The sequence below is a fragment of the Prenolepis imparis genome, unplaced genomic scaffold, assembly GCF_030444845.1.
Source record: "Prenolepis imparis isolate NDT839.2.m4 unplaced genomic scaffold, iyPreImpa1.0 SCAF_4, whole genome shotgun sequence".
Lineage (NCBI taxonomy): Eukaryota > Metazoa > Arthropoda > Insecta > Hymenoptera > Formicidae > Prenolepis > Prenolepis imparis.
Window position 1 is genome coordinate 8420143 of NW_028141162.1, and position 26201 is coordinate 8446343.

A 26201-nucleotide genomic window follows, 5' to 3' on the forward strand; every position below is an offset into this window, starting at 1 on the left:
TGCAAATTCTTCTCGTTTGACGCTTTTCCGGGAAGGATAGAAAACTTACGTCCCTCCTGCTGTGTAAGTTGCGTAGTGCATAGACAAAATTTGCATATTGCAAGCTCGCTGGGTTTTTGTTTTTGAAACTTTTACGCTACTATCAGAATCTCGCATCTAATTCCCGCTCATTTGACATGACCGCGATCACCGGAGCGATATTTATGCTTGGATGATTATTATGAACAACGCGAAATTATCTGATCGGTTTTTTTCCACTCAGTTTATCTTTGATATAAAAACTGTTCTAAATATAACGATAGCATGTCTGAAAACTTTCACCAGTACGCTAATAAAAGTTTCAAGCGGATTCTACCGCAGTGGACAGCGGGGTCCTTGCTTAGAACCACCTCTGCGGATGGCATCCTCGACTACAACTTTCGCGAAGCCCGGCCTGAATTATTTGCATGGTACACCTCAAAGCCTTGACCAAGCAGTGCTTGCCGTTATCGTATTACTACAACACAGAGAATAAAGGAAAAAAAGGAGAAGAAAGGCACAAAATTGAATACAAGAATAGAGAAGGACCGAGGCCAGATGGGAAACTTTATTCTCTGCTGATGGCATTAACCGGAAAACGTCGAGAATCAAATAATCGTGTGCCTTTGCTGTCTTTCTGTCTTAACAGAGAAGCAAAATAGATCACTCTAAAAGCATTGTTGTAATTTCGTTAAAAAAATGTTCAGTCATCTATATAAACATATTTATCAATATGTAATGCACGGCTTTGTAATATTTCGTATATTCTTCTTTGAGAGAGATAAATATAAATTAAAATGTTGTTCCTGAGATACATAACTGCAGCGTAACGATTTTCGTAATATAATATGATACAGCGTTTATATTTACGGTTACCTTTAATTGCATCCTCAATTAAACGCATCACATTCGTGTATGTGTAATCGTTCTCGTATCGCGCACATATACCTACATCGATTGTAACTCGACTCCCGTCTGCTCAAGCCAAGCAATGCACCTTTGCCGTGTATTTTCTCTCGCTGGCTCCGATTACGAATCCGGGGAGAAAATGAAAGCGCGCGGCGAAACGCTTCCGTTTCGTACGAAGCGTCGACAGTCCCCGAAAACCTTTCTCCGTTTTCCGGACTGTTTCCAATGACATCGCCCTATCGCCCCTAGGATTTTCCAATGGGAGTGTTTTTGGAGCATCACAAATTTGCCTATCCCCCTCTTTCCTTCACACTCCCTTCCTGCCATCTTCTTTTTCCGGCGAGATCGGCGAGATGTAAACGGCAGGCGCCGCGAAACGAGGTACGGTTCGGTAGAGGAGGTCGGCGGGAGAGGAACCAACGAGGAACTTGCGTTTTCAAGAAATTTCCCCGTAGCCCCATGTGCAAATATTTATCGGGAGTATCGGGACCTGTGCGAGTCGCTATATATACGTATATGTGTGCGATCGTGATGCAGCACTAACACACGCGCGATCGCGCTACGCGCCCAGGTCGTAGTATGCATCGGGGAGTCGTGTGAATACATGCATAAAAATGTCTGCTTTCGCATGTCTGCACCCTCCTCTCTCAGCATATCTTCCCTCGGGCCCCTTGCCCAGCTTTCCCCCCCTTCGTGCCCTTCTACAGCTGCCGTGTCTATATATACCGAACCGACGTACCGCGACGACGACGATGTCGTCGCCGCCGCGGCGCGAAAATGTCTTCGGATCCGGAACGTGCCAGCCGAATGTTAACCTTTCCGGCACGTCGCGGAATGATTACGCTCACGACCTACATCTGCGCGCGGTAGTGCAATCATGTATCCGCGCCACCATTTCTACCCTTGCAGAGAGGCAGTCAATGCGGATACTCTCGTCCGTGAAAGAACTCTATAGACTTTGTTCTCGAGCAAGTCTGCCTGCCGGATACCAATTCGTGTGACCTCTCGCCGTGGAATTGTCTGTTAGTGCCAGTAGGGGAAGTCACGCATAACTTTGGAATATCGCACATGTTGGACCTGAATTTCTAGCTTTATCTTCGAAGGCTTCTCGAATATATTCTATAAAGATTCGGAAGGAATCTGTGTGTATAATTGTCAATTTATTAATTGATAATTTGCATTTATTATATATATATATTAAAATATAATTACACGAAAATATAATTACATCCGCAGCATATTTATTTAAATTTCGAAATTAATTTATTTTTGTACTCCCACCACCAGCAACAAGTTTCTTGAAAGCGTTTCTCATTATTATTAGCGAATGATTTTATTGCGTGACTTTTACGATCGTGAGTCATCGCGATTCGCACGGCTACTTGCACTCTACGGTGCAAAGTGATTTCTTATCACGAAGTGAGCATGCAGAAATATAATTTTTCGGCGCAAATTATGGCATATAGGTAATGAGTACTCTGTATAAAAAGCAATACCTGGTTTTATGAATTCAGATGAATGAGTTGCATTAAAATTCTTTACTACGCGGAAGCTATTTTCCGAACGCAATGTAATTTTTTTCCTCTAAAAATTTTACATTATGTAAAAATATTGCGTATAAATATTCGATTTTCTATCCAAGTTAAACAAGAGTTTATCGTCCAAAGAATTTAGTTTATAAAAAATATTGAAGCTATCGTCTCTAGAGGTATTTCATTTAGGAAATAATTTTAGTTTAAATATTGCAAAATAAACCTTCCGATTTATGTTGTTAGAACGAGATTTAATTAAATTATAATCGTGACTTTTCTCCTACGATAGTTCTGAGTTGCAACAAACGTAAAAAAGGATTAATGTTAAAAACTTCTGACAATTGTCAGGTCCGTCAAGTTCAATCGAATGCAACGAGTCGCTACAATGTAATTTTCCAGCGGATGCTCTGCCGTGATCTAACCCGCTTATAATGATTATGCCGCATTCTGCGCTAACGAGTCGCACTGACACGCATGCTACACATATTGAACTGAGATATGACAGAAAAAAATTGTTTACAATGCATTAGAGACGTTACTGATTATTATATCTAATTCTATATTATTACAAATATTTATTAGTGTATTGACACTCGTTCTTCTATTCTCTAGAAAAGTGCAAGTAAATAAAGCTTTATATTCCTTAGTTAAATCCGAGAACGCTTTATTTCAAGATTTTTATTGTTCAAAATTTTCATCAGTTCGAAATGTTATGACACAATTGGAGCAGCTCGTATAAAATTGATATGTACGTGTAATTTTTTTTTTGCCCCGGGCTTCTCCCTCTTTCTCTGATGTTGATCACGCGGCCCCGCGATAATTTCCAAATGTTCCTAACTTTGTGCAAAGTATCAGCGGACTCGACGAAATGAAACGATATCGGCGAGACCACGAAAGCCAATCGTATCGTCGGAAACAGCAGCGCCGACGAACTTTTGAAATGACACATGCACTCGTATTCGAGGCACGTGACTCACATGTACGGGACAAGCCAACTATTGAGAAACGAGCCACGCGCTTAATGTATTGACCCACTTCTCGATATGAATCTTGTCGCGTTTTGGCCGAAAGTCGCTCGGTCACGTTGGTTTGCCTAGCGACGAGCAAACTCGCGCAATAAAGCCGACAGAATCGTTCCCCGATACATCAATGACGATGATGCATTGTACGTTAGAGTGTTTCTCAGTTGGAACGAGATGAGCTGTCGTGAACTACTTCCGAGTTTTACGCCGCTGAAATTGCGCACTATTGAACGTTCAATCTTCTTTAATTGTCACGCTTCATGCCTTAAATTTGTACTGTCGCGAAACATACAGTTAAATTACACGAAAACTCGCTTGTCTCGTCGTGTGACAATTCCCATTTTTTGAAACAATTTTTAAAAATAATGTCTCTGTATATAGAAATATACATCTATATTGCATTGTACAGCTGCATATAGTATGCTTAAATTACTTTTAGAAAGTTAAAAAAAAAATCATAAAATTATTAACGAGATATTTCTATACGTATATTTTTATTTTAAGTGTGATGTAAGAATGCGAGAGATTTTCTTAACAATCATAATCGCAATTGCAAATTAATATAAAGCAAGACTCTTGCCACAGGTGTTCCTTGTGTGGCTTAACATTTAATACTCCAAGCCCTTCAATTAGCGACGCACCCAACGGAGGGTTAATATCAAGAGGGTATAGCTATATTCTTCCTATAGCCGACATAGGAAGTTGCCCTGTTTGAATACTTGGCCTGTTAAGATGTAGCATGTTAATGCGTAGGAATTAATTAAGTGCTCTAATATTTGATAAACCGAACAGCCGTTCAAGAAGAAAGATATTCGCAATGATGTTTGGAAGTCTGGCCTGACACGAGTACTCCATCAATGTCGGCTCGTAAGAAAATAGGGATTTATATTCATGAACTGTTTGCTTCCGCTACATCTTTATGACGCAAGTATATCAATGCGAATGTTCATTGCAAAAAGTTACAAATGCGTAACGGGTATTTTAGCGCTGACAAATTAGATTGGTTAGCCTTGGTTATTGTTACTTACTGCCTCGCCGTAAACATTACTTCTGAAAACAAAATGTAATTTTAAATTTCATATTCTTCTACATCACTCTATGGTTTTTTTTTTTTTTTTTTTTTTATATAAAAGCTTTCTCTACTTTTTATTTTAAAAAAATGAAAAATAAGCTTAAATAAAAGAAAATCTTTTCTAGAGGAAAGAATCTGATACTTATTTTATACCATATAAATAATTCAATAATGCAATCTCAATCTACTTAATTGTATACTTGATAAGCTACCATTAGACTTAAAATCTAATTATTAATAAAGTAACGTATTGACTTTTAAATAACTTGAAATAGCTGCAAGATTTTACATAAAAGATCAAAGAAAACTGCAGCACAGATTCTACATGTTCAATTAGCCAAAAGTTTCGGATTATTTGGCAGCGACGCTTCGCAAATTAGTATTGTTATTCGAGTTGCGTGGAGCTCTGGTTCCACGTTACTATAGAATGCATTTGCTTTGCCTCGCTTTGCTCCGCCGGTCCTACTTTGCGTAGAACGAGGGTTTCAGCGGGATTAAAGCGCATCGAGGAATCATATCTGTGTAGCAGGTAGATGTAGTCCTATTGTATATCACATTGAGTATACGGCATTGTGACTTGGCTCAAACCGTTTGTTTTGGCTCACAAGTCGCTGGAACCGCGACGATAAACGTGTACCCATATAAGTCAATTCCAAGTTTCGGCTTGCCAGCTAACAAGGAACTGCACCAAGTACTTCGATTTATCGTAAACTTCAAAACTAGATTACGATGAACAAACAAATATCATATCGAAACCGAAACTGAGAGTTTGCGAATGATTGTTCAGGTATTTATATCATCCACTTTGTTTCAAACTTTCTTCGATCCACCTTTGCATGTAGAGAATAATTCATAACACAATGGAAGAAATACGTATTAATATATGAGTGCTTGTTATATCAGTTTTACAATAACATCGAAGTAGTGAAACTTGAGAGTTAGAACGATGTGCGTTATATTTTTGGAATATTCCTAAAATACGATCTACACTTTTAGATCAAATCAATATAGACAATTTTTAAACAACTCTAATTTAAATGTGTCTTTTTTAAGACTATCCCTTCTATCGCTCGAAATATATATCGGATATTTTATCATTGCATATTTCTCATATAAATATGTATATTGATTTTTTTTATTTATTAATATGTCATTATTTAATGTAAATTGCAACTGTACTGTACTGAGGGGGGCGAAATCGATATTTACCGCGATAGAGAATTTATTCCAATATTTGAAGAAAACTGTAAAATCTGTAATTTAAATCTCTTCGTTCAATCTTTTTTAATTGCGTATACTGCTTTTAATAACGCTTAAACGAGAATATTGGAAATCGTTTTAAACGATGTTGCGTATCCTTCGATTTTTATCCATACTTTTGCAGGGGAAGCAACCACGATGCGGCACGTTTCGAAGCCGCCGGCTTGTCCCACCCCACTGTTTAGTTCTTCACCTTTTCCCTCGGTTACCACTTCACCTCTAAACTCCTGACACAGTCAAGATGCAATCGATAACTCTTGATATTTTATTCGCAAACATTTTAATTTCCTGAGCATCTCAAATGTGCGCCGAATGCCCCGCTTTTAAACGGCCATGCGTAAATAAATATGAGAGAAACTAATGGAAAAAAAAGGGGAAAAAATTGTGAAATGGTCCATTGAGATTCGTTGGTGGAAATTTATTCCGCCCCGCAAAAAATTCCTACGGCAGTTGGCAATCAAATATCGCGTCACGAAGAACATTCGTTATTCGTATAACGAAATTCGTATATATGAAATGAAATAAAAATAAAAAAAGAAGATACGTCTCTTTATATAAGTTTCTTTCGGACATTCATATATATTGATAATAAACGTTCGTTACGCGAAGCCTGTCATTTTTGTAATTCGTCGCGATTCTCTTTCCTCGTTTTCCATGTTGTTCAACCCGTTTACGCTGCGGCGGACGAATGAAATCCCTTGTTTCACTAAGGGACCGGGAAACGCTATTTTCACGGAAGCAATGCGTGTCACCTGTCATTGCGTGCGGACAGTCACACGGAGACTTGTGCGGAATAGCTGCCACTCAAGCAAAGCGATTTACTTGGTCGTCGGTTAGTGTCGCATCGGATCCTCATTTTCCAGCAGGCGTTTCGCCTGGAAGCGTGTCGCCTCCAGCGTCGGCCAAGTTTCATACGCTTTACCCGCTATGTCCAGGCAACACACGCCGCGCAATTTTCATTATAAACGGAAATGACGTGAATGTATCGTCTGGCGACACGCATTTATTGCAAAGTGGCTGCCTTTGAGCGGGAGCACGCGCTTGGTCATGAGAAAAAGGAAAGGCGGAGGGTTTCGGTTGGTTTGTACAAACAAAGGAAACGTCGGGCCAAAGCGATATGCTTGCTATCGTCGCATGTATATATATATGTATATGTCGCATCCATTCTTCGATGGTCGACATATTGAGCTGCTCCTTTGTACAACGTTATATCGAGAGATTTACATTTTCTTTATGACGAGACATGACGTTGTAAAATGAAGAAATAATTCGTTTCTCTCTCTCGTTGATCTGATTGCACTTGGGTCGAAATTACATTTCGAGCGATTCACAACATCTTACCGTCTACAAGTGTATTAAGTGACCAAATTATTATAAGGATCTCTTGGAGCATTAACTACGCGACTACGTATAGTAGTATATCGCGACTAAGTTTCACAGAGGACGCATAAGCTATGCTTCATGCAAGGTAAAGCGTAAATATTTAAATAGATGTAATATCCCAGAGTAGACATGAAGGATACGTAGCGAAACGAGTTTTGATACTAAAGTGACTAAAATACGATCGCGTTGCATGTCGTTTCACGTGCACCGAGTAAGGTTTTACATTTACCTACATATAAGTAGACGAAAGTATACGAAAACGTCAGAGTTTGTACATTCGTGAATTAATATAATATTTTTTCGATGAAATTATTATATGCCTATCATGCCGTCTACGATAATGTTCGATATATTGTACATTATGCGCGCGCAGTCTTCCGCTTTTAAAATTAATATTACGTAAAATGTAATATCCGATATTAATAACACTGTATATATCTCGATACATTTTCCGGATGGCAACAGTGTGTTTTTGCTGATTCGTTAAAATATATTAGTAACGATACACAGCGTAGTTGTAATGCAATAAGAAAAAGACAAATTGAAACTCTATTTTTTTTATAATGATCAGCTAAAGACATCCGACTTCGACGTGCTGTGCGTATTGGTTCTTGCACAATTCTCTAGGTAACGATACACGTTGAAAATACATACAAGCCGGATTACTCGTAACAAGAGGAAAATACCTCGTTACAGCGAGCACTGCTAATACCGGCTTTATCAATTGTTGCTCTCCAAAGAGTTGAACGTAAGAGGAACTTAATCCGAATCGTTTTTATTGAATTATCGGCACGGAGCACGCGAACCGAGTCCCGTCAAATTTGCAACGTTGTCTTGCATGTAATTACGTATTCGAGAAGGGGAAACTCGGAGTACCTCGTTGCTCCGAAATACACGAAGAAACGTTGAGACGTTTGCAGCGTAAAATTTAGCGCAGACGCGACGCGGCGGTTTAATTCAGCCGCGAGCCCGAAATTTAAAAAAAATGCTTTACATTGTAATGGAACCTTAATATCAATTTATGAGGAGCGAACTAGGATGGCATAATCTCTAGTTATACCACCGCGCACGGTCTACCTAAGGGGCTTACAGTTGCCTCACTTTATTACTGATATATGCGTGTACACGATCAGGCTATTGTTAGCGCGGTTATAGGCAGGCCGAACAGTTTTCGTAAGCATGTGCTAACTACACTTCATCCATTTTACCTAACCGAACGGGGATACTACGGGAAACCCCTGATATTTATTCCTGCCATCGCCCGTGGTTTTAACGATGTTACGGTTCGCTGCGAGACGCTAAAGCTTTTTAATGCTTCTTAATGGCCTTCTGTTTTCGCGCCTGTTGTGGCGACTGTGCGATAATGTTAGCATTGAATTTCGATGGCAAAATGGAATCGAGCCGAGGTGACGATACAAAATTGCTTATTCATCGACGCGTCGAAATATTTCTTATTCCGCGACGCGAGAAGGAAACAGGGGGGCGTAATGTGATGTCACCGTAAGTATAAAACAGTATTTTAAAAAATATCTTTCTCGGAGCCTTTGTACACACACATTTATCGCGGAGAAAAGAGCGTGTTCTCTATCGAGCGCACAAAGCGCGGGCGTTTCATGCCCAGTGATAATACCCGGCAAATTCGAAAGCATCGATCGCCTTTTAATATCGCGAATGGTCACGCGAAGATATTAATACGAGCATAATCCTGGCTGCTGCTGTGTGTGACGGCGGCTACACACGAAATTAAAAATAAACCGTATTTTTTCGTGTGCGCGCGACAAGAGACACTTTCCCCCCTATAATATAAATCCCGGCGCAACGACACGACACGTATTCAAGTTTTAACAGAAGGCACAATTGCGAACAATGGAATTACATATCTCGTCTCTAGTTAGTATTACATTGCACGTGCGGGACACATGCATTTACATTGTTAATAGATACGCTATATATACGACGAAATGTGTATGTATACATGTACGTATACATCGTCGGAATTTCTCCTCCTAAATTTGCGATCTCATTTCACTTGTGTTCTTTTTCGTCCGCGCGGCTTGTTACATATAAGCCACATATTTCGATTCGCGGTATGATGCAGGTAGGATAAAAAGAAAGCAATTATCTGAAAGCTTTTATTTCGATCGCTAATTAATCAATTATCCAGCAATATTATCGAAACCTCGTTATCGAATCATAGAGTGACATGGAAAGAATTGATGTATAATGTGATAAAATATATATATGATTCACATAATACACATACATATATCCGTTTTATATATTATAAATTTTTCAAATAAGGATTTCTCTTTAGCCTAATTGATATAAATTTTTTTTAAATATGAGAATATTAAAATTTCATGTTAAATAATTTATGATAATATCATCAAAAAATGTAATCTCAAACCGCGCTGATACATATCGAACAATTTATGTTTCGAGAAACGAGAGGCTTAGCAGAGACTTTCATATTGAAACTGGCATCTGTGCATACGACGTAAAACCCAAATTTTATTCGTGCTCTTACGGATTCAGTCATATAGATACATATACTGAATAAACTACGCACATCTGTATACATTACATAATATACCTGTATATATATAGATATATAACATTTACATAACTTCTTTTCAAAGAAAGCACACTAGAGATTCTCTATTAGAGTTTTTCCGTATATATATTTTATACGTATATTGTATTTTATAGATAATGTTACTAATATATATATATATAAAACTATATCAATTTAACAAATTAAATGAATAAAAGAAGAATTATCTCTAAGTTCTTTGTCGTTTCATATTTTCTTTATTTTGGCATTCAAAAAGTATACGAAAAAGAGAGAAAGCAATAGAATGCATTTTTTACGTACTCCTAGTAATTGTTAATTTATTATAAGCGCAACATAAAACGTTCAATCAACGCGAGATATTCTTATTTGAACTAATTGCAATTACACAACTGCGGCTCCGCTCTCTCACTACTTTCTCATGTTCAACTAGAGTAAATGGCGGAAAGAACGCGGAGAAACGGTCTGAAATTGCTGGAGGGTTGGCGTGCAGATAAAAATGTCACACTTGTATCTCCGGGGAGTAAGTAAACCTGTGAATAACCAAGTGAGATGTAGATAGAAGAGACGTAGGGATAGCAGGGAATTTCGTATGTTACTCAAGAAAACCATACACGTTCGTTGCGTCGACATTTGCATTTACGTTAGCTTTTATACTTTATCTATCTCGAAGTTATGGTCTTTTATAAATCTTTCATCCACTAGTTATTTGCAAAAAAGTCAAACGAATTGTACTTCATCTTGATTATATCTTTGCTGTTATCAGATCGCATTCTCTTTGATGATTAAAGTAGTTTGGCATTTAATTTATTTTGATCAGAGAACTTAGAAGAATGATTTATTTATTTTAAATAAATTACATGAATTTTGAAAAAAGAGTTTTTCATAATAATTTGCTAACTATTGTGTGTTTATTATGATGGGTTTTTCAGGATTATTATTTTATTGTTGAGGATTGCGATAAAAAATATTATTAATGATAAGATTCAAGCGGAAGTTGTAAAGTCCGTTGTAAGAACGGTCTTTAATGACGTAATAAATAAATCACGAAATATCTTCTCGCTAGAGATTTTACTTGCTTTCATCAATAATTGCATCCGTTTAATGACGTCTCGTTAACGATGGACATCTTCTTTTCCGTCGTTTTACGTTTTGACCATTAAAATTTCCCTCTTCCCCCCCCCCTCTCTTTCTCTCTTTTTTTATCTATCTATCAATCATTTAGAAAATGATCCTTTCTATATGATCCCTTCTATATGATTCCTTTCCTAAAGATCCATCAATTGATATGATGAAGCAATTTTCTACATCATTTACTACAATTTTATAATCGGAATTGTTAGATGTGTAATGTTATATGCTGTTATTACAATTTAAAAGTGTATATTTGAAATTGATAAGTAAACTATAGCAAAGTTAAAATTTATGTAGTGCTTGAAGTAGAAGTTTAATTCCAAAATCGAAGTTTAGCAGTTTGCAAGAGTTCATTAAAACCACTATCACGAGATATTAATACATCATTATGGTTCGCGGAATAATACACGCACATACAACTTTGACATGTATAACTTTAAGTATTTATTAATTAAATATGTTCTATATGTATATAACAATATTTATAACAATTATATATACGCACAATTTTTCAAAAGATATACTCATATAAAATATAAAAACAATTATCATATTCATATTTATTTTTGTAAAATGTACTTACGCATGGATACATAGATGATATATTATAACTTGCGAATTCGTCGATTCTAATCATGATTTTAATTATGGATTTGTGTAAAAAGAAGGGATAAATTGTAAAAATCACGCGGAAGAAGCACAAGCAAAAAACATATGCGAAAGAAAACAGGCACGAAGTTAACGTAAGAGCTTTCATGTCAAACGCTTCCACGCTCGCTTGGCTTTCGAAGAAGCTGAATTGCGTGTCAGAGACGCGTCCCTCGCCTCGCTACCACTTTTCACCTACGTAATCCGATGTTATACGTTATACCACCCACGAGTATGCCTCCTATCAGGTGTATTACTGTTCGTGAAAGGTATAATTACCGATAATACCCGAGAAACTAGATACCATCGTACACGTTAGTCTTAAAGAGCTTTTCAATTTTTACTTGCATAAAATATAGAGCACGATAATAATATCAACTTGAACTTCTTCAAAATTATAGAAATGTTTTTTTTTAGTGCTGTCTTGAAAATACGAAAATAACGAGAGATGTATAAGAATTATTAGATGTAGTAATATGTATTTTAGTGCTTTCTCAAAATGACTCTGTTGATTTAAAAATAATATATTGACATCTAAAATATTAAAAATCTTATTGACATCTTCTAAAATTTTATTTTTTATTAACTAATCCAATTTTTAGTGGATGTATTAAGTGTGCTAAAATTGTATTAATGTACTAATATACTATTTATGTATAAACACACACACGCATTAAAGACATTAAAGAAATGTAATAGCTTCAAAATATTGTAGAATTTTATGTTTAATAATTTATATTTTTACTTTCCAATGTAATATAATGCACGCACATGAATATTTATATATGATGGATTAGTTTCAAATATATGTATGCTATAATATCAATATCAAATATATACGATAATAAAGTAAGGTTTCTCTCTTTTTAACTCTCTTTTCTTTCTTTTTTTTTTATTATTATTTATATTATATTTTTCTAGACATAAATTTCAGTCTATGAACGCAATAAAATGCAACTATTATTTAGCTGTTCCATATATAACACATTACCTGGAGACCTTTAAATTCAATTCTGATTAACTACCGCTCGAGTACGCCGTTTATAACAAGCGCAATAATATCGTAGCCAGTCTGAATCTCGTATCGAATGCGCGACCTGTATTGCGAGGTATGATCACGTCCCAATATCTCCTTTGGCGCCGTAACACATGTGGTTAATTACGCCGAGAGTGGTGTAACGTCTCGCATAACGTAGTGACTTTGGAAGTGCGATAATTCGTTCGTCATTGTAATCGATAACACAATAATCTGTCGTACTTTTAATACCGTTAGTAATTTTTTATATAAAATTTTGTTTAATTAATGCACATTTAAATAGCTAAATAAATAAGATATTTTGATATGCGCGCAGTTCGTTTTTCTTTAATTTGGAAAACATCTTTTACATCATCTCGTTTTATACGTAATCGATATTTAAATCCGACGTAAATTCTATCGACATTATAAAAGTTGGACCAAACTCGTTACGCGCAAACTCATAATCTCATTACGAATGACGGAAATTTTTCCACGTTTATTCCTTTCATCGCGATATGAATTTCAAAATAATTTCTCCAGTATCGTATTACTTACGACCTTGATATCATTATGCAGGCTCATTTTCTCGTCGGGGATTAATTACGTGCATCGCGAACCAGTTTATATGCGGAAACGGCAGATCTGTTGGAGATCAATCGCAAGTTCGCATACCTGTGGTCATTCGGTTCAATTACGGAGCATTCCGTGTAAATGGATCGTATGCGATTATATTGGATCAGGCAATCTCGACAATTAATTTTAGTAAAATTTATATTTTTCATCGTATTTTGTGCTACGTATATATATGTTAAATTTTTAAATTACTTAATATATTTTTAAGTATTAATTTGCAAGTTTATGGTAAAAAGTCTTTTGCATATATACGTATATACGTGCGTCATCGCGCGTGTACATATTTTTCTACACGAAACTTATAATTTGCAGAATCTATTTATAATTTTACTCTCATTAGGTTTATTTTAGAATAAACGCAATCGTCACGACTTGTCACGTAAAGCATATTAATGCGAATGCTAAAAATATGCTTTATTTTTAAATAGTTTTAGACGGCTGACCTTTGTTATACTTGCGAATAGTAAGTCCCTGTAGCGTGTTAACCGATGGTTAACGCATACCCGTATCTGAATAACGTATCTGACGAGTGCAGGAGTTTCTATTCTTGGGGACTTTGCATATTAGATATGGGGGAAGCAAACGAAACTTAGCGATTACATCAGAAGGTACTTTTGGGGAAACATATATTTAGCTTTACTTACGTAAAATAAAATTACTATCTGTTGAGGAAAAATGTTGGTTGCTTTAAATTACTAAGGAACTTATAGTTAATTAAAAGCTCGATGCTAGGATGCACATCAAACCACTGAAAGTGAACTGGATTAAAGCAGAAATCATTTTCTGCTACCATTGCATGCTAGCATTGCATGCCATATGTAATATCGTAGGAAGATAGCGATATTAAAAATAGCTACTCAGTAGAGATTGTGTTGGACTAATGTCATTTATCATAATTTCATTTTCCCGTACTTGCTAACGATACTGTAGATGTATGTACATGCAAGTTCATTACTTACGTATTTTAAGACAACAAGAAAAAGATTTTTAGAAATTCATGTTATATTCAAAGCGAGTCTCGCAAAATTATTAAAACGAATTTCTCCCGTCGATTGTAATATCAGATTAACGCGTGCTGGGGGAAACTAAGCCATCGCTCAAGCTAAAAAATACATTAAAGATTTCAGCCGATAGTAACGGTATTAATTGTACATTCAGCAGTGGAGGAACGTCGAGATAGCAATATGCAAGTGAAGCAATCCGCAAGATTCCGCTGTTCGGCACTCCATTTGTTTCGCTATAGATCGTTGGATAAGGTGTCATTGTGTGTTGCGGCTTTATTCACCAGTCAAGCGATATACACTTTTCTAGCTGTCCCACATCGGCGATGGAAGGGACCGTCGAAATACATTGTATTTCCCTTCCACGTAGCTGTGCATACGAACATTTTGTCACATTCTAGCACGGTACAAGGACGTGACACAATTCCTGGGTAACATCGTTCTCACCACGCGCCCTTCCGTATATCCTTCCGTAAGAACATTTTTCTTCCTGTCGATAGATTTTAATGAAAACGTTGCAAAGTCGCAATAACGAGATTACTGCATGTCGAATTATTATTCGCCAAGCACACATAAATATTCGGGATTATAGGTAAACATTATAGGTATATACCAACCTACATGGTGCACGTATGTGTATATACATGATTTACTGTGACTCACATCTAAACATAATCATATTGTATAATGATTATTTTATTCATCTTCTTTAGACATTATTTAGAACTGTTTATCTTACATTGCAATTTTATATACGAGATCATGAAAATTGAAGAATTAACTCACAATGCCAAATTTCATGAAAAATTTTGTAGTTTTTTAATTTTGCGAAATTTATATGGCTCAATATATTGTCAAATCAATTATTATCATTCTATTATTAGAAATACAATTTAAAAAGAAGAAAAAAATTATTGTAAATTTTTGATGGACCGTGAAGATAATCTTGACAGAGAATTAAGCTATACTGGTAAAAAATATTTTATTTGTCACTGCGCGACGTAGTGTTCTTGTTTAAACGCAACAAAACGATAATAGGGCGACTTCCACACGGCCGGTCCTGTCACAACTTTACAGGCATTTCTTTGCGAAACGCAATATATTTTTCCGCGCTGGGGGCTCGCAGCAAGTCAACAGAATGTAACCGAGACAAACTCGGTGTCTGTCCGACACTACCTTGGCAGGTAGTCTTCTCTGGCGTTTCACTATTGATTCCCGTTGAGGCGCGGGGATGAAATCTAGGGATGCGGCAGTGGGGAGGGGAGTGTAGGATAGGATAGCGAGGCAAAGTGGATGGTGGCAGTGCCGGCGGGGATGAGAGGTGAACGGACCGCGGGAGGAACTCGAAGTAGGGTAGCAAGGGAGACAGGCGGTCGCAGAAGCGCAAGAGAAGCTCGGTCGCCCCAGTTGCCGCCACTAATGTCTCCTCATACTAACTACCTTCTTATCCTCTCTCCATTCTATGCCCGGCTCAGACCGAGTGAGGGAGAAAGAGATATATATATGTATATATACTATATATATATATACTATAGCAGAGAAGCAGACGCGGAAGGAAGACAGAGAGAGCTCGACGGGTTGAGAAAACCTGCGGCAGTTAAGATAAAATAGCTCGGAAGTGGATACTTTTGTCTTGGGGCACGGACAGACTTTTCTTGTGGCCGATAGGACCGCCACACGTATCGCCGCCGGCGTTGGCGAATCCATGAGCGCTGTTTATGAACGCCGATTGCCAAGGTTGGTTAATTCTCAGGGAAAAATAGCGTGCCCACTCTCCGAGAGTCGCCAGGGACTTCTTTCGCCGTTCGCGGAAAGGAAACGGTGCCTGGTAGCGGCGTCTCGCATAGGATGAGAAAAACAGCTGCATGATGAAGATTGGTTGAACTCGGATAATCAGCCGGGCGATCTCTCTTTCTCTTCTCCGCTTTTCCATCTCTATTTTTTTTTTTTTTTTTTTCTTTTTCATTCTCATACAACGCGCTCGGTATAGTTGCAAGGTTCACTCGAGTGGCAAATTGGGCCGTTTTACCGCGTGGATGATTCTGTAATCTCTATCGCCAAGGTGAGCGGTAATAAGTGCTGATAATAATCCCCGAGCTCGAACAGCAAGATTTTTGTAGCGAGATGCAAGGGACACTCACGGAATATCGAGCTACATAACGAAAGAAACGATAGAGTGGTGAGATGCGCATCAAATAAAAAAATGTTACTTCTCTTTTTTTTACGCCTGTGTTACGCGTAATTGGCGTTAATACGTATAATTGTACTGGATAAAATGAGTATTATGAAAATGCTAAACATATATAAATGTAACAAGCCAAATTCCTAACGGATAATTTTGCGAATCGACTTTGTAATGACAATTGATGAACGCATTGCAGCATACAGCCGCTGATATCGTTATCACAATCCGATTAGCGGATTATTAATACAAGTATTTTTCAGATTTATCTCTCGCGGAATATAAAATAAAATTATCGAGTGCAGGTGAAATCGTATTCATTTTCAGCGTGACGGCAAAATAGCGCTTGCATCGACAAAGCCGATGGGATGCGCTTTGCATTGTATATACGAGAATTTTTCGATATTTGCTTCGAAGTTTCTGCATGGAAATTAGTTATGTTATTCCCGCGGGATCGCAAACAGCATAGATAGATATAAATGAGAAAGACATAAACCGAAGAAATATTCGCGTAATTCCTTGAAAAGTTACAATTGCAAATAGCGCTGCGCACGAAATTTTTGACTGACGCCGCGAGATTATTATGAAACAATAGAACGAATTGAATAAATTGCTGTTGACTTACGGATTTGTAACCAATCGCAAGATTAATTCCAATATTCGTTTTATGTCCGCACGCGACGCTGTATGGTTTCATCGAGTGCGCAAATCGCTCTACAAATTGGACTTGGTAATCATTGCACTGTATAAATTATTTATGACATAATATATTTCAGGGGTGGTATTAACTCGGTATATATCAACGCAACTGCACACGTCACGTTCGAACTGGCACATTGTTTCGCGCTACGCGATTCTGTTTAAACGCGTTATAATTGATTTGCACATTGACCAAGCTGTTGCACCAAAACAACGACCTATTTTCGGACATATAATGCTCTATAGGTCCCAGCGGATTTCACACAGCTAACCCTCATATCTTATGACTATTTTCGTGTGATAAACTTTGGCTATTAATCATTCTTGTTTCACCGAGCCATATCGTGGATAATCTGTGTATAATCTTAGTTAACATTTAATACGGTTAATAGGTATAACGTTGTACATAAAAGTTGTTTACGAAAATGTTTAATATGCAGATTGATATTTAATTACATTAATCTCTATATCTTGATAAATATTACGTGATTTGTTTGATGAGAAAAGTATTAAAATTTAATTAAATTAAATGTAATATGCCTGATCATAAAAAAAACGCGATCGGCTACATGTTGAAACGAAAACTTAAAATTAATAATTTGAGTTCATCCACGAGCGAAATTTATTTTTACTATTTTTAATCGAATCGTTACATCTTCGAAAAGCGCTTACTGATAGACGCTTACATTCATTTATACTTTGTAAATATCAAACAAAATCTCTTGCCATCTAAATACATGCATTTATGCAGACGATTGAATTACATATTCATAAGTTCACGCGTATACATTCTACAAAGGTGCTATTGATTTATATACAGAAATACACGAACATTATACGTTTCAAGTTTCAACCACCGCTTGCAAGATTCTTCAATGCTGGCTATAACTGTACATCGCGTTGATCATTCCTGACTAGGATGGGGACACGTCCTAGTCTTCGCGAAAGAGTCAAACTGGAAAACAAGGATACTACTATGCGTATAAATATTATTTGGAATGAAAAACGAATAGTATTTTGTCATCAATTCCATAAATCACTGCAAGACTCTATCGCCAGAGTTGAAAAATGCTTGCTCAATATTCTCTCGAAATAAGGCTATTCGTTTCAATAATCTCCAATTATTGAATTTCTTTATATATTCTACTAATATTATAATTATTACGAGACTATCTTTATATAATCCATATGATTATACAAATTTATGCTACACTGCATTATTGCATATTTATTATGACAGAAAATGTGCATTTGCACGTTCCTGTGTATATAGCTGTGTATGTAGCTACATACACAGCTGATTACATTGATCCAATCAATTAATAACTTGTTTATACTTAAACCCGTCGTATATATGTATATCTGAAGTGGGACAGATAAAGTTACCTTGGCGCACGACGTGATACGTAATCTGGTAATTAACTCGACACTATCCAATATCCGACGCGATATAAACGTGCGATACGATGGTAAATCGAAAATTGTTCTCCAAAACTATATGTGACACGGAACGTAGAGCGGAGAGGGTAACAACATATTGTATATATCGACCCGGTGCCGAGGATCACGCTTGATTTAACGCGGCCGAACGCGTCCCGATGGATCGATAGCCGGGGTAATCTACCAGGACACACACAAGGATCGGGACCTTTACAGGTCCAATTAACAAACAAACCAATTTAATTAGCATTATCAATGCAATTTCCGCACTGGCATCGGAACTAATATTGGAGGCGGCGGAGTCCGCCGATGTACGTACGTAATGTACACGATATTGGTTCGAGCGAGAGGCGACGACGAACGGACGGGGCATGTAGTAATTCTGTAATATTGTGGGTGACGGTGGTTAGCCTTAGGGGATGGGCAAACAATGACATCCGACCAACGTGGCTCGATTGCTACGCCGCGCCGTCACCGCGTCGGCGTTGAATAACGATAATATAAATTGTAAATACATCATAGAATTATTTGCTCGGTGTTTTGCAAATTACGTGCGCGTTGCAAAGGCTCGCGGGAGAAAAAAAAAAGAAAGCAGCGCTTTATGTTTAACATAGATGAGTACTGTTAATCGTAATTAAATTCATCTTTGATCGGATCGCGGTATTACGCTGTATCATACGTGTATGTCGCATAAATGTTATATATCGCATAAATGAGGGAATATGGATTTAATTGTGATGTTGAACCAACATTCTCTCGGAACTATGTACGTATATAAATAATAGGCGATCAGTGGATGTATTGTGCATATGCGAAAGCATGTGTTACGTATATCAATGTATAGAATATAGAGCACAATGTTTATTATGTAGAATATCGTATGCATTCTCTCTCCTCTCGTATCTCTACTCAATGTTACGATATTAGACGGGTTTATGTAGAAATTTCATAAGTTATTACAACGTCCGGAGAAATTATTCAACGATGTAAAATGGTCATTAACTTCTATCGAATACTTAATCAGCTTTTACTGCAGGGATAATTTTAATACATGGATACGCTTTTATATAGAAGCGAAAGTCGCGCGTTTTGGTCGAAAAAGTGAGTATCGTGGAGATGAAAATATACACACACACTGCGCCACAAACGATAAATCTCTACACGTTCAATTACGAGCTACCACTCATAATTATAGGAAATCGTTAAGCCATTATTATTTATCGACCAAGTCGTTAATGGATCAATAGCATTTCATTTTTCCTACTTTATCGCGATCCACATATAGAGCGCGAACATTAAAACGTATGTATATACTCGCGTGTGTCACGTGCACACACATTGTCGGAAATGGGTGCGGTAGCTGCGCCGTAATACAGTACAAACATTTGCGTTGTTTCATACTGTCCCTCATATTTGTCAGGAACTATCGTTAAACGACTAACATCTAACTCATTTACCGTGTATTAAGTCACACAGTTTCCCATAATGATTCATTAAGAGGATTTTATTATTCTCTAAGCATTAATTTCAATATTTTTTTAAAGATAAAAATAAAGTAAAGATAAAATACAGTATATATCATGCACTAATATTAATTCAAACAAGTTATCGTTACACGAGAATCGCGATTTGGATTTCTGTGAGAATTTAAGATACAAAAATTTTATATTGAAAATAATTTACGAAGAGAGAAGAGAATATGAAGGGCTTGCAAATTCAATACTGCCTTGAAAAAAAAATGAGAGAGAGATGCGCGTGACATTTCATTCGAATAAACTAATTTTGCCTCGCCGTTTCGCGCATTCATTGAACACATTCAGAGATTTGACCGAATTTTTTACCCATATGAAAGAAGGACGGTGCGCGCTGCAGAGTCGACTGTCATTTTAATTTCCTTTCGTTCTGTAGATTTGTTGCGAATTCTCTTTTGTTCGCCAGCTGCTACTGTAATATTTTTCAGCGTACGTTATTCTATATATATTTTTATTTTTTAGATAGAATATACTCAAATGACTAAAAAAATCATTGTATATAACAAATTAAATCACTGCGCGTGTGTCGTGTATTTTTTTTCATTTGCACCAACCAAATGTACATAAAAATGATCTATTAATCGAATAAAAATTGTGTATTTCTGCTCAAATCGCAGATCATCTAATTCAGGCTACCACGGGTTATCTATAGACTATACATTCTCTTATGATATTCAATGAGATTAAGAGACGTTCAAATTGGGTCGACACGATCTAAGGATTTCAATATTCACACTGCGGTTAAAGATCGGGACTAATCCAAATGCGATCAAATGCATTACGTTGGAGAAATTGCCGCGCCAGGCTAGAAACGTAAATGTTTGTCTGAGACTCTACACCGCACGTAGGGGTTGCATTCGCCTTGAGCGTCGAAAAGGATAGATGTCTGAGTGTATGCACGGTAACTAATATATAATCTAAACGTTATCTGCTCAAACGAACGGTAGGGATAATTTGTAGCCGAATTAAATCTAATTAAGTCGGGCGCGATAAAACTGACACACGCGCAATTGAACAGTATAAGCAGTTGACACGCATAGTGAAAAAAAAATGATTGTATAACGTAAACGTCCGAGAAACTATACATATTATCGTAAATGCTGATAATTCTCTCGTCAAATAATTCTCATCAAATCACCTAGTTTTGAAGTTCACTCGGAGCGGCTAATAGTTGACAACTTGGCGTTTCCAAATTGCAAACCATCGTAAATAAGCACGCTTATCTCGTCAAGTGTCGTCGCCAAGCGCTCAGTGCGCTTCGCATTTCTGTGCGAATTATGGCATCGTCAAACCGAGTTTGTCCGCTTGTTAAGACGGGTATAACGGCTCCTAGTCTAGGATAGGCAACGGCGGCGTCGTATCGTCGAATACGCCCGAGTACCAACCCATAATGGGTTCGCGGAAGAACCATGACGCTAAATGGAGCAGATTAAGATATTGAGGAGCGTTTTCCAGCGATATATTTATATATCGTCTCGTCTCGTCTCGTCGTATATTATTCATGCGCCTTTCCCATTTGTACCGCGTCGCGTCGTTTCCGCGAAAACGTCAAAACGCGCGTCGGGAGAAAACGCGAGCGAAATTTCCTTCCGCAAAAGCGAGACGGCGCGTGAGCAAATAACGTTTCTTCGCCCTGTCGTGTAGACGAGATATTAAATTGTTGAGATGAAAGTTGAGAGGGAGAGAGAGCTTTATAGAGACCCCGTAAGACTCATCAATTTCCCGGTATTTCCGATCGGTCAATCCTGCAGAGACAGCAACATCATTGCGCGCAATCCCATTGACGGTGAAGAATGAAAACTCCGTTTAACAATATCGCTTATTCAGGCGCGTCGGCACCGGTGCAGACTTTCTTCGCCCGTGGCGAGATGATCGATTGCATTCGCGCGCACAGGTCCCGCAGTCAAAACTGCACCCGTATACCGGCGATCAATATACCCGTGGCTATGTCCGTGTGTTTTTCGTATTCCGCGTGACTTCCCGCGGAAAACTCTCTCTTCAAAACAAGGCGTTAAAGCTCGCGAACGATTCACAGCTCGCGACGATTCTATTCCGCTCGTGATTACATCATAAAATAGCAAGCGACGAAACACAGCTGTCGTCTCAAGGTTGTACAATTTCAGTCATATACGCATACGTGCATCAAATGTGTATTTCGCACGAGATTGATGTCATGTATACGCGCTATTTTCTGTTTCACCGCCATTCGTCGATTCTTTATTCATTTCGTCGACATGCATACATATGCGCATCATATCTTGCCGATCCGCTCGAATAAAATTGCGCGAATAAAAGTTGTCGATTATTTCGTGTTTTGCCAAAGCGAACGTATAATTTCGTTAAAGAACTTGCACCGCGCGCATCTCGTCCGCACGATTTCACCTCGTTATACGAAAACTTTTCATGCGATCCTGCATGAAAAAGGATATTGGCGGCAACACGAGTAACAGCTGCAACGACGCGGCGCGTTAGCCGCAATAATTTCCATTTCGCGCGATTATATCCGCGAATTGTTCACCCCTGGCCGCGTGCGCGCATACACGATAACGACAGAAGAGTTTCTTGTCCGCGACGGACGGGCGCGGCGGCTGTGCAGCGGCCCCTATTTGTTACCATTTGGTTCGTAACGCTCTGACAAGGCATAAATTTTCCTTTCATCCGATACGTCAGCCAACGGGTCGCTGTATGTACTCGTGCGAGAGACCGTGCGTGCGTGACTAACCACGCCACACCAGATATATCTCGACTACCGCGAGAAACGGTATGAGGTGTGTGGTATGAAAGCGAGAAAGAGAGAGAGGGATACAACAAATTGCCAATCTCAACCGCGGTAACCAACTGCTAAGGATTTACCCGAGGTCGTATCAACATTCCTCCCCACAACAATTTTGCTATTTTAGATATATGTATATGAACTTGATGTTTCTCTTTCAACAATTTCGCTTGCCGCAAAGATGTAACAGCGGCGAAAGTATATAATATTGAATAATATTGAATTAAAAAATTTTATGACGATGCTGCTTGATATCGAAGACTATTGACATCAAACTGGAAAATTTAATTGCCGACTTTAATTAGATATTTTATAATTCAGATTATATTGATTTTCGATGTCTCTTTTTTCAAGATAAACGACATTTCACATTAATGCTTTCAGATAACATATTTAAATATATTTGCAATTTCTTTTTATAATACAATATTGTACATACATATTGTTCCTTATAAGAATAATTATACATTATTATTTGTTAATTATGAGGTTTGATGTGGGCATCATATTTGCACTGCATCCTCGTAAATTAATATTCATATTTAGCCAAGAACATTTCTGTACAAATTCATCCAAAAGTTTAATCTATCTTGCATTAAGCCTTTCTCCATTTTTAACTCTTGATTAATATTCATGTAGTTATCTTCTTTACCTCTGGGTTCCCAGTTTACAGTTACATATTCATTCATTTTTGATGTAGGATTCCTGAAAATATCACAATTAGCTTTTCTATTTTATACCTGCAATTTGATTAATTTAAAGTAAACTAAAAATTGTCCAATCACAAACCCGTCTTTTGCAAAATTTGCCAGTAAAGTGGTAAAAATACGCATCATTCTTTCCGCAGGTGAATCGGGTTGTGGCACATTTTTCAAAGCATCCGAGTAGAATTCATAAGTCAAATCGTCACCATGGGAAACGCCTATGTTGAACGGGGTAACAATTATGAATAAACAGAATTAATTAAATTGGATGTACTTTCACTGCAGTATCGCGAGGGCAATAACGTAATGAATTGTAATAGAGCGAATATAATCTTTTTACGACATGGAAATCATAACTCACCATCCTCCACTTGAAACAGAGTTTTTATCATACCGAATGGAGCTTCGTAAGAAAATAAGTACTCGTAAATTGGAGCCGAAATTCGGGAGCTTAATACATCTAAACTGAGTGCGGTCGCTGTGTCAAACATGATGTCGTTCAACATCTAAAATGCACAAACAGCAACGTTAATATTCACGTCGTTAAACTCGAGAGGGGTGGAGGGGAGGGAACTGTTTGCACAAATTTTTACGATAGCGGGACGAACGTTAAGTCAAGCGATTAACGTTAAGTACTCACCTTCGTGAACTCTTTCGTCGTTTCCGTGGAGATCGACTTATCCCCGAAGTAGAAGCTCTTCAGGCTTTCACCTAGTTCGTTCTTATGCCCGGCATCGGTTACGTTCAAGTCGACTGGCAGAAAGTTCTCGAAGTGCTCATTCATGTGATCGATATTACCGAGCATCACTGGAAACAGATGTTTTGATATCGTTTACATGACGCCGAGCGTGTAACTACCGCGTGTAATATCACGTTGGTGATTACTCTGTACGAAGAAAGCGGACTCATCGGTCGTAATTCCAGCCATAACGGGCACGTTGGCAATTTTTCCGGATTTCAGAAGCGTCCAGGGATCGTCGGGCAGAAATATTTCTTGTCCTAGATCAACTTCAACCGATGGAAGGAACGCTGATAAGCGGCCGTTCATAGTGTTCTGCAATGACATAATCGAATGCGATTATCGGCGCTCAGTACTCATTAGTGTAATTGATGTCCGCGTTGACTACGTATATACTACGTGCATTCGTATCGTAAACTTAAATTAACGTAATGCTACCTCTCATATTGATATTGATATATGCGTAACAAGAAATTTAGTTTACATTTAGTGAGCGCAATATAACATTTAATGAATGCTATAAAGAGAAATTACATACCTCGGTCTTCATTATTTCATCACTGGCCGCGATTAATTCTTTCGGATTAAACTCCGCGAGTTTAGCAACCAACTCGGCAGAATCAGTCGTCTCAATGTCGAGCTTATCTCCCAATTTGAAGGCTATTTCCCTTGGATTATAAGAAATTGCCCATGTATTCACCGCGTTTCCGCTCTGTTGAATGGCACTGTTGAACAAACCTGTAACGCAATAAATTCTAATATACGTTATATTTTATCTTGATATGTGTATACAATAATCAAGAATTTATTGCGATTAATCTTACCGTCCGACATAGGAGACATCATATGAAACTGGACGGAACTTGCACCCGCGTTTTGGCCGAAAATCGTAACTCGGTTGGGACAGCCGCCAAAATAATGTATATTATCCTTGACCCATTTAAGGGCCATTACCTGATCCTTTAATCCGGCGTTACCAGGTGCACTTTTGTCACCAGTATTTAAAAACCCTAAATCAGTAATTAAATAAATCAGTAATTCAATTCTTATGAGCCTTGAAAATTTTGAAGATAACACAATTATTTAAACACAGTGTGACTTATATACATATAAATGATTTATGTTAAGATTATTGAAAAACAATACTCACTTACCGATTGGACCGAGTCTATAATTAAGCGTTACAAGGATGACGTCTTGTTCGATTAGAAAATCAGGACCAAAGAAAAGATCGTCTCCGAGACCACTGTTAAAAAAGCCGCCATGGAACCATACCATAACGGCCATACGAGCATCTTTGTCCAACACCGGTGTGTAAACATTAAGATAAAGACAATCTTCTTCGCCTATTATGTCTTGTTGTATCATACAGAAGAATGGACAAGACGAACGATGATAAGTTGCATCATACATGCCTTCCCAGTTGTCAGCTGGCTCCGGCATCTTACAAATTTAAGGCTCGAAATATTAATTTATTTAATAATAGTGAATACAAGTCTTTTTCCAATATTTCGATTGGCATTTTAAATATAGAAATGCGTAATTTACTAAAGTAGATATATGTATATGCATGCAGGTAAATTTTTATAATCATCTTACCTGGAATTTATTAATACCAACATTGGGTTTCGCGTAGGGTATTCCTTTGAAATTAAAGTACGACTTGTCCTGCAAAACGGTATTGGTCTTTAGACCCTTTAAAAATCCCTGAGGAATTTCTAATTGAATATCCTCCTCGGCATCGACCCATGCGATCACAAACGCACAAAACACGAACTTGTCGAACCACATTTTAACACTGCAAAATGATTGTCTTGTTGTTCGCTTTTTATAGCGTTGAAACACACATTCATGAGCAGAAGAATAAGTTATAGCGCGGATTATATTTACGCAATCACGTACACACACGCACACAATTCAAAGAATATAA

The 26201-nt window shown here is 37.6% G+C and overlaps 3 protein-coding genes across 8 annotated transcripts in view; 1 reads left to right on the forward strand and 2 right to left on the reverse strand.

Annotated features, from left to right (window-relative positions):
* Ten-a (Teneurin-a transmembrane protein) overlaps positions 1-26201 on the reverse strand; it is a 466667-nt gene that overhangs the window by 385604 nt on the left and 54862 nt on the right. The gene's annotated exons all lie outside the window — the stretch shown is intronic.
* The window catches only part of LOC145935111 (uncharacterized), a 194950-nt gene that overhangs the window by 115818 nt on the left and 52931 nt on the right, over positions 1-26201 (forward strand). The gene's annotated exons all lie outside the window — the stretch shown is intronic.
* Positions 23284-26163, reverse strand: LOC145934935 (esterase FE4). The gene is made up of 9 exons (XM_083035848.1): positions 25871-26163; positions 25426-25714; positions 25096-25281; positions 24810-25009; positions 24418-24586; positions 24173-24339; positions 23894-24038; positions 23618-23750; positions 23284-23533 (listed from the first exon to the last, which is right to left on the reverse strand). Exons 1-9 carry the CDS (start codon positions 26060-26062, stop codon positions 23371-23373), a joined length of 1644 nt encoding a protein of 547 aa, XP_082891974.1. The 5' UTR covers positions 26063-26163; the 3' UTR covers positions 23284-23370.

Excerpts from the sequence above, each read along its gene's own strand:
- LOC145934935 (XM_083035848.1), bottom strand. The coding sequence starts at position 26,062 with ATGTGGTTCGACAAGTTCGTGTTTTGTGCGTTTGTGATCGCATGGGTC. Across the intron at positions 25,010-25,095 it reads GATGTCTCCTATGTCGGACG|GTTTGTTCAACAGTGCCATT; the intron begins GTAAGATTAATC and ends ATTGCGTTACAG. Across the intron at positions 23,751-23,893 it reads TCTGTTTCAAGTGGAGGATG|GCGTTTCCCATGGTGACGAT; the intron begins GTGAGTTATGAT and ends CGTTCAACATAG.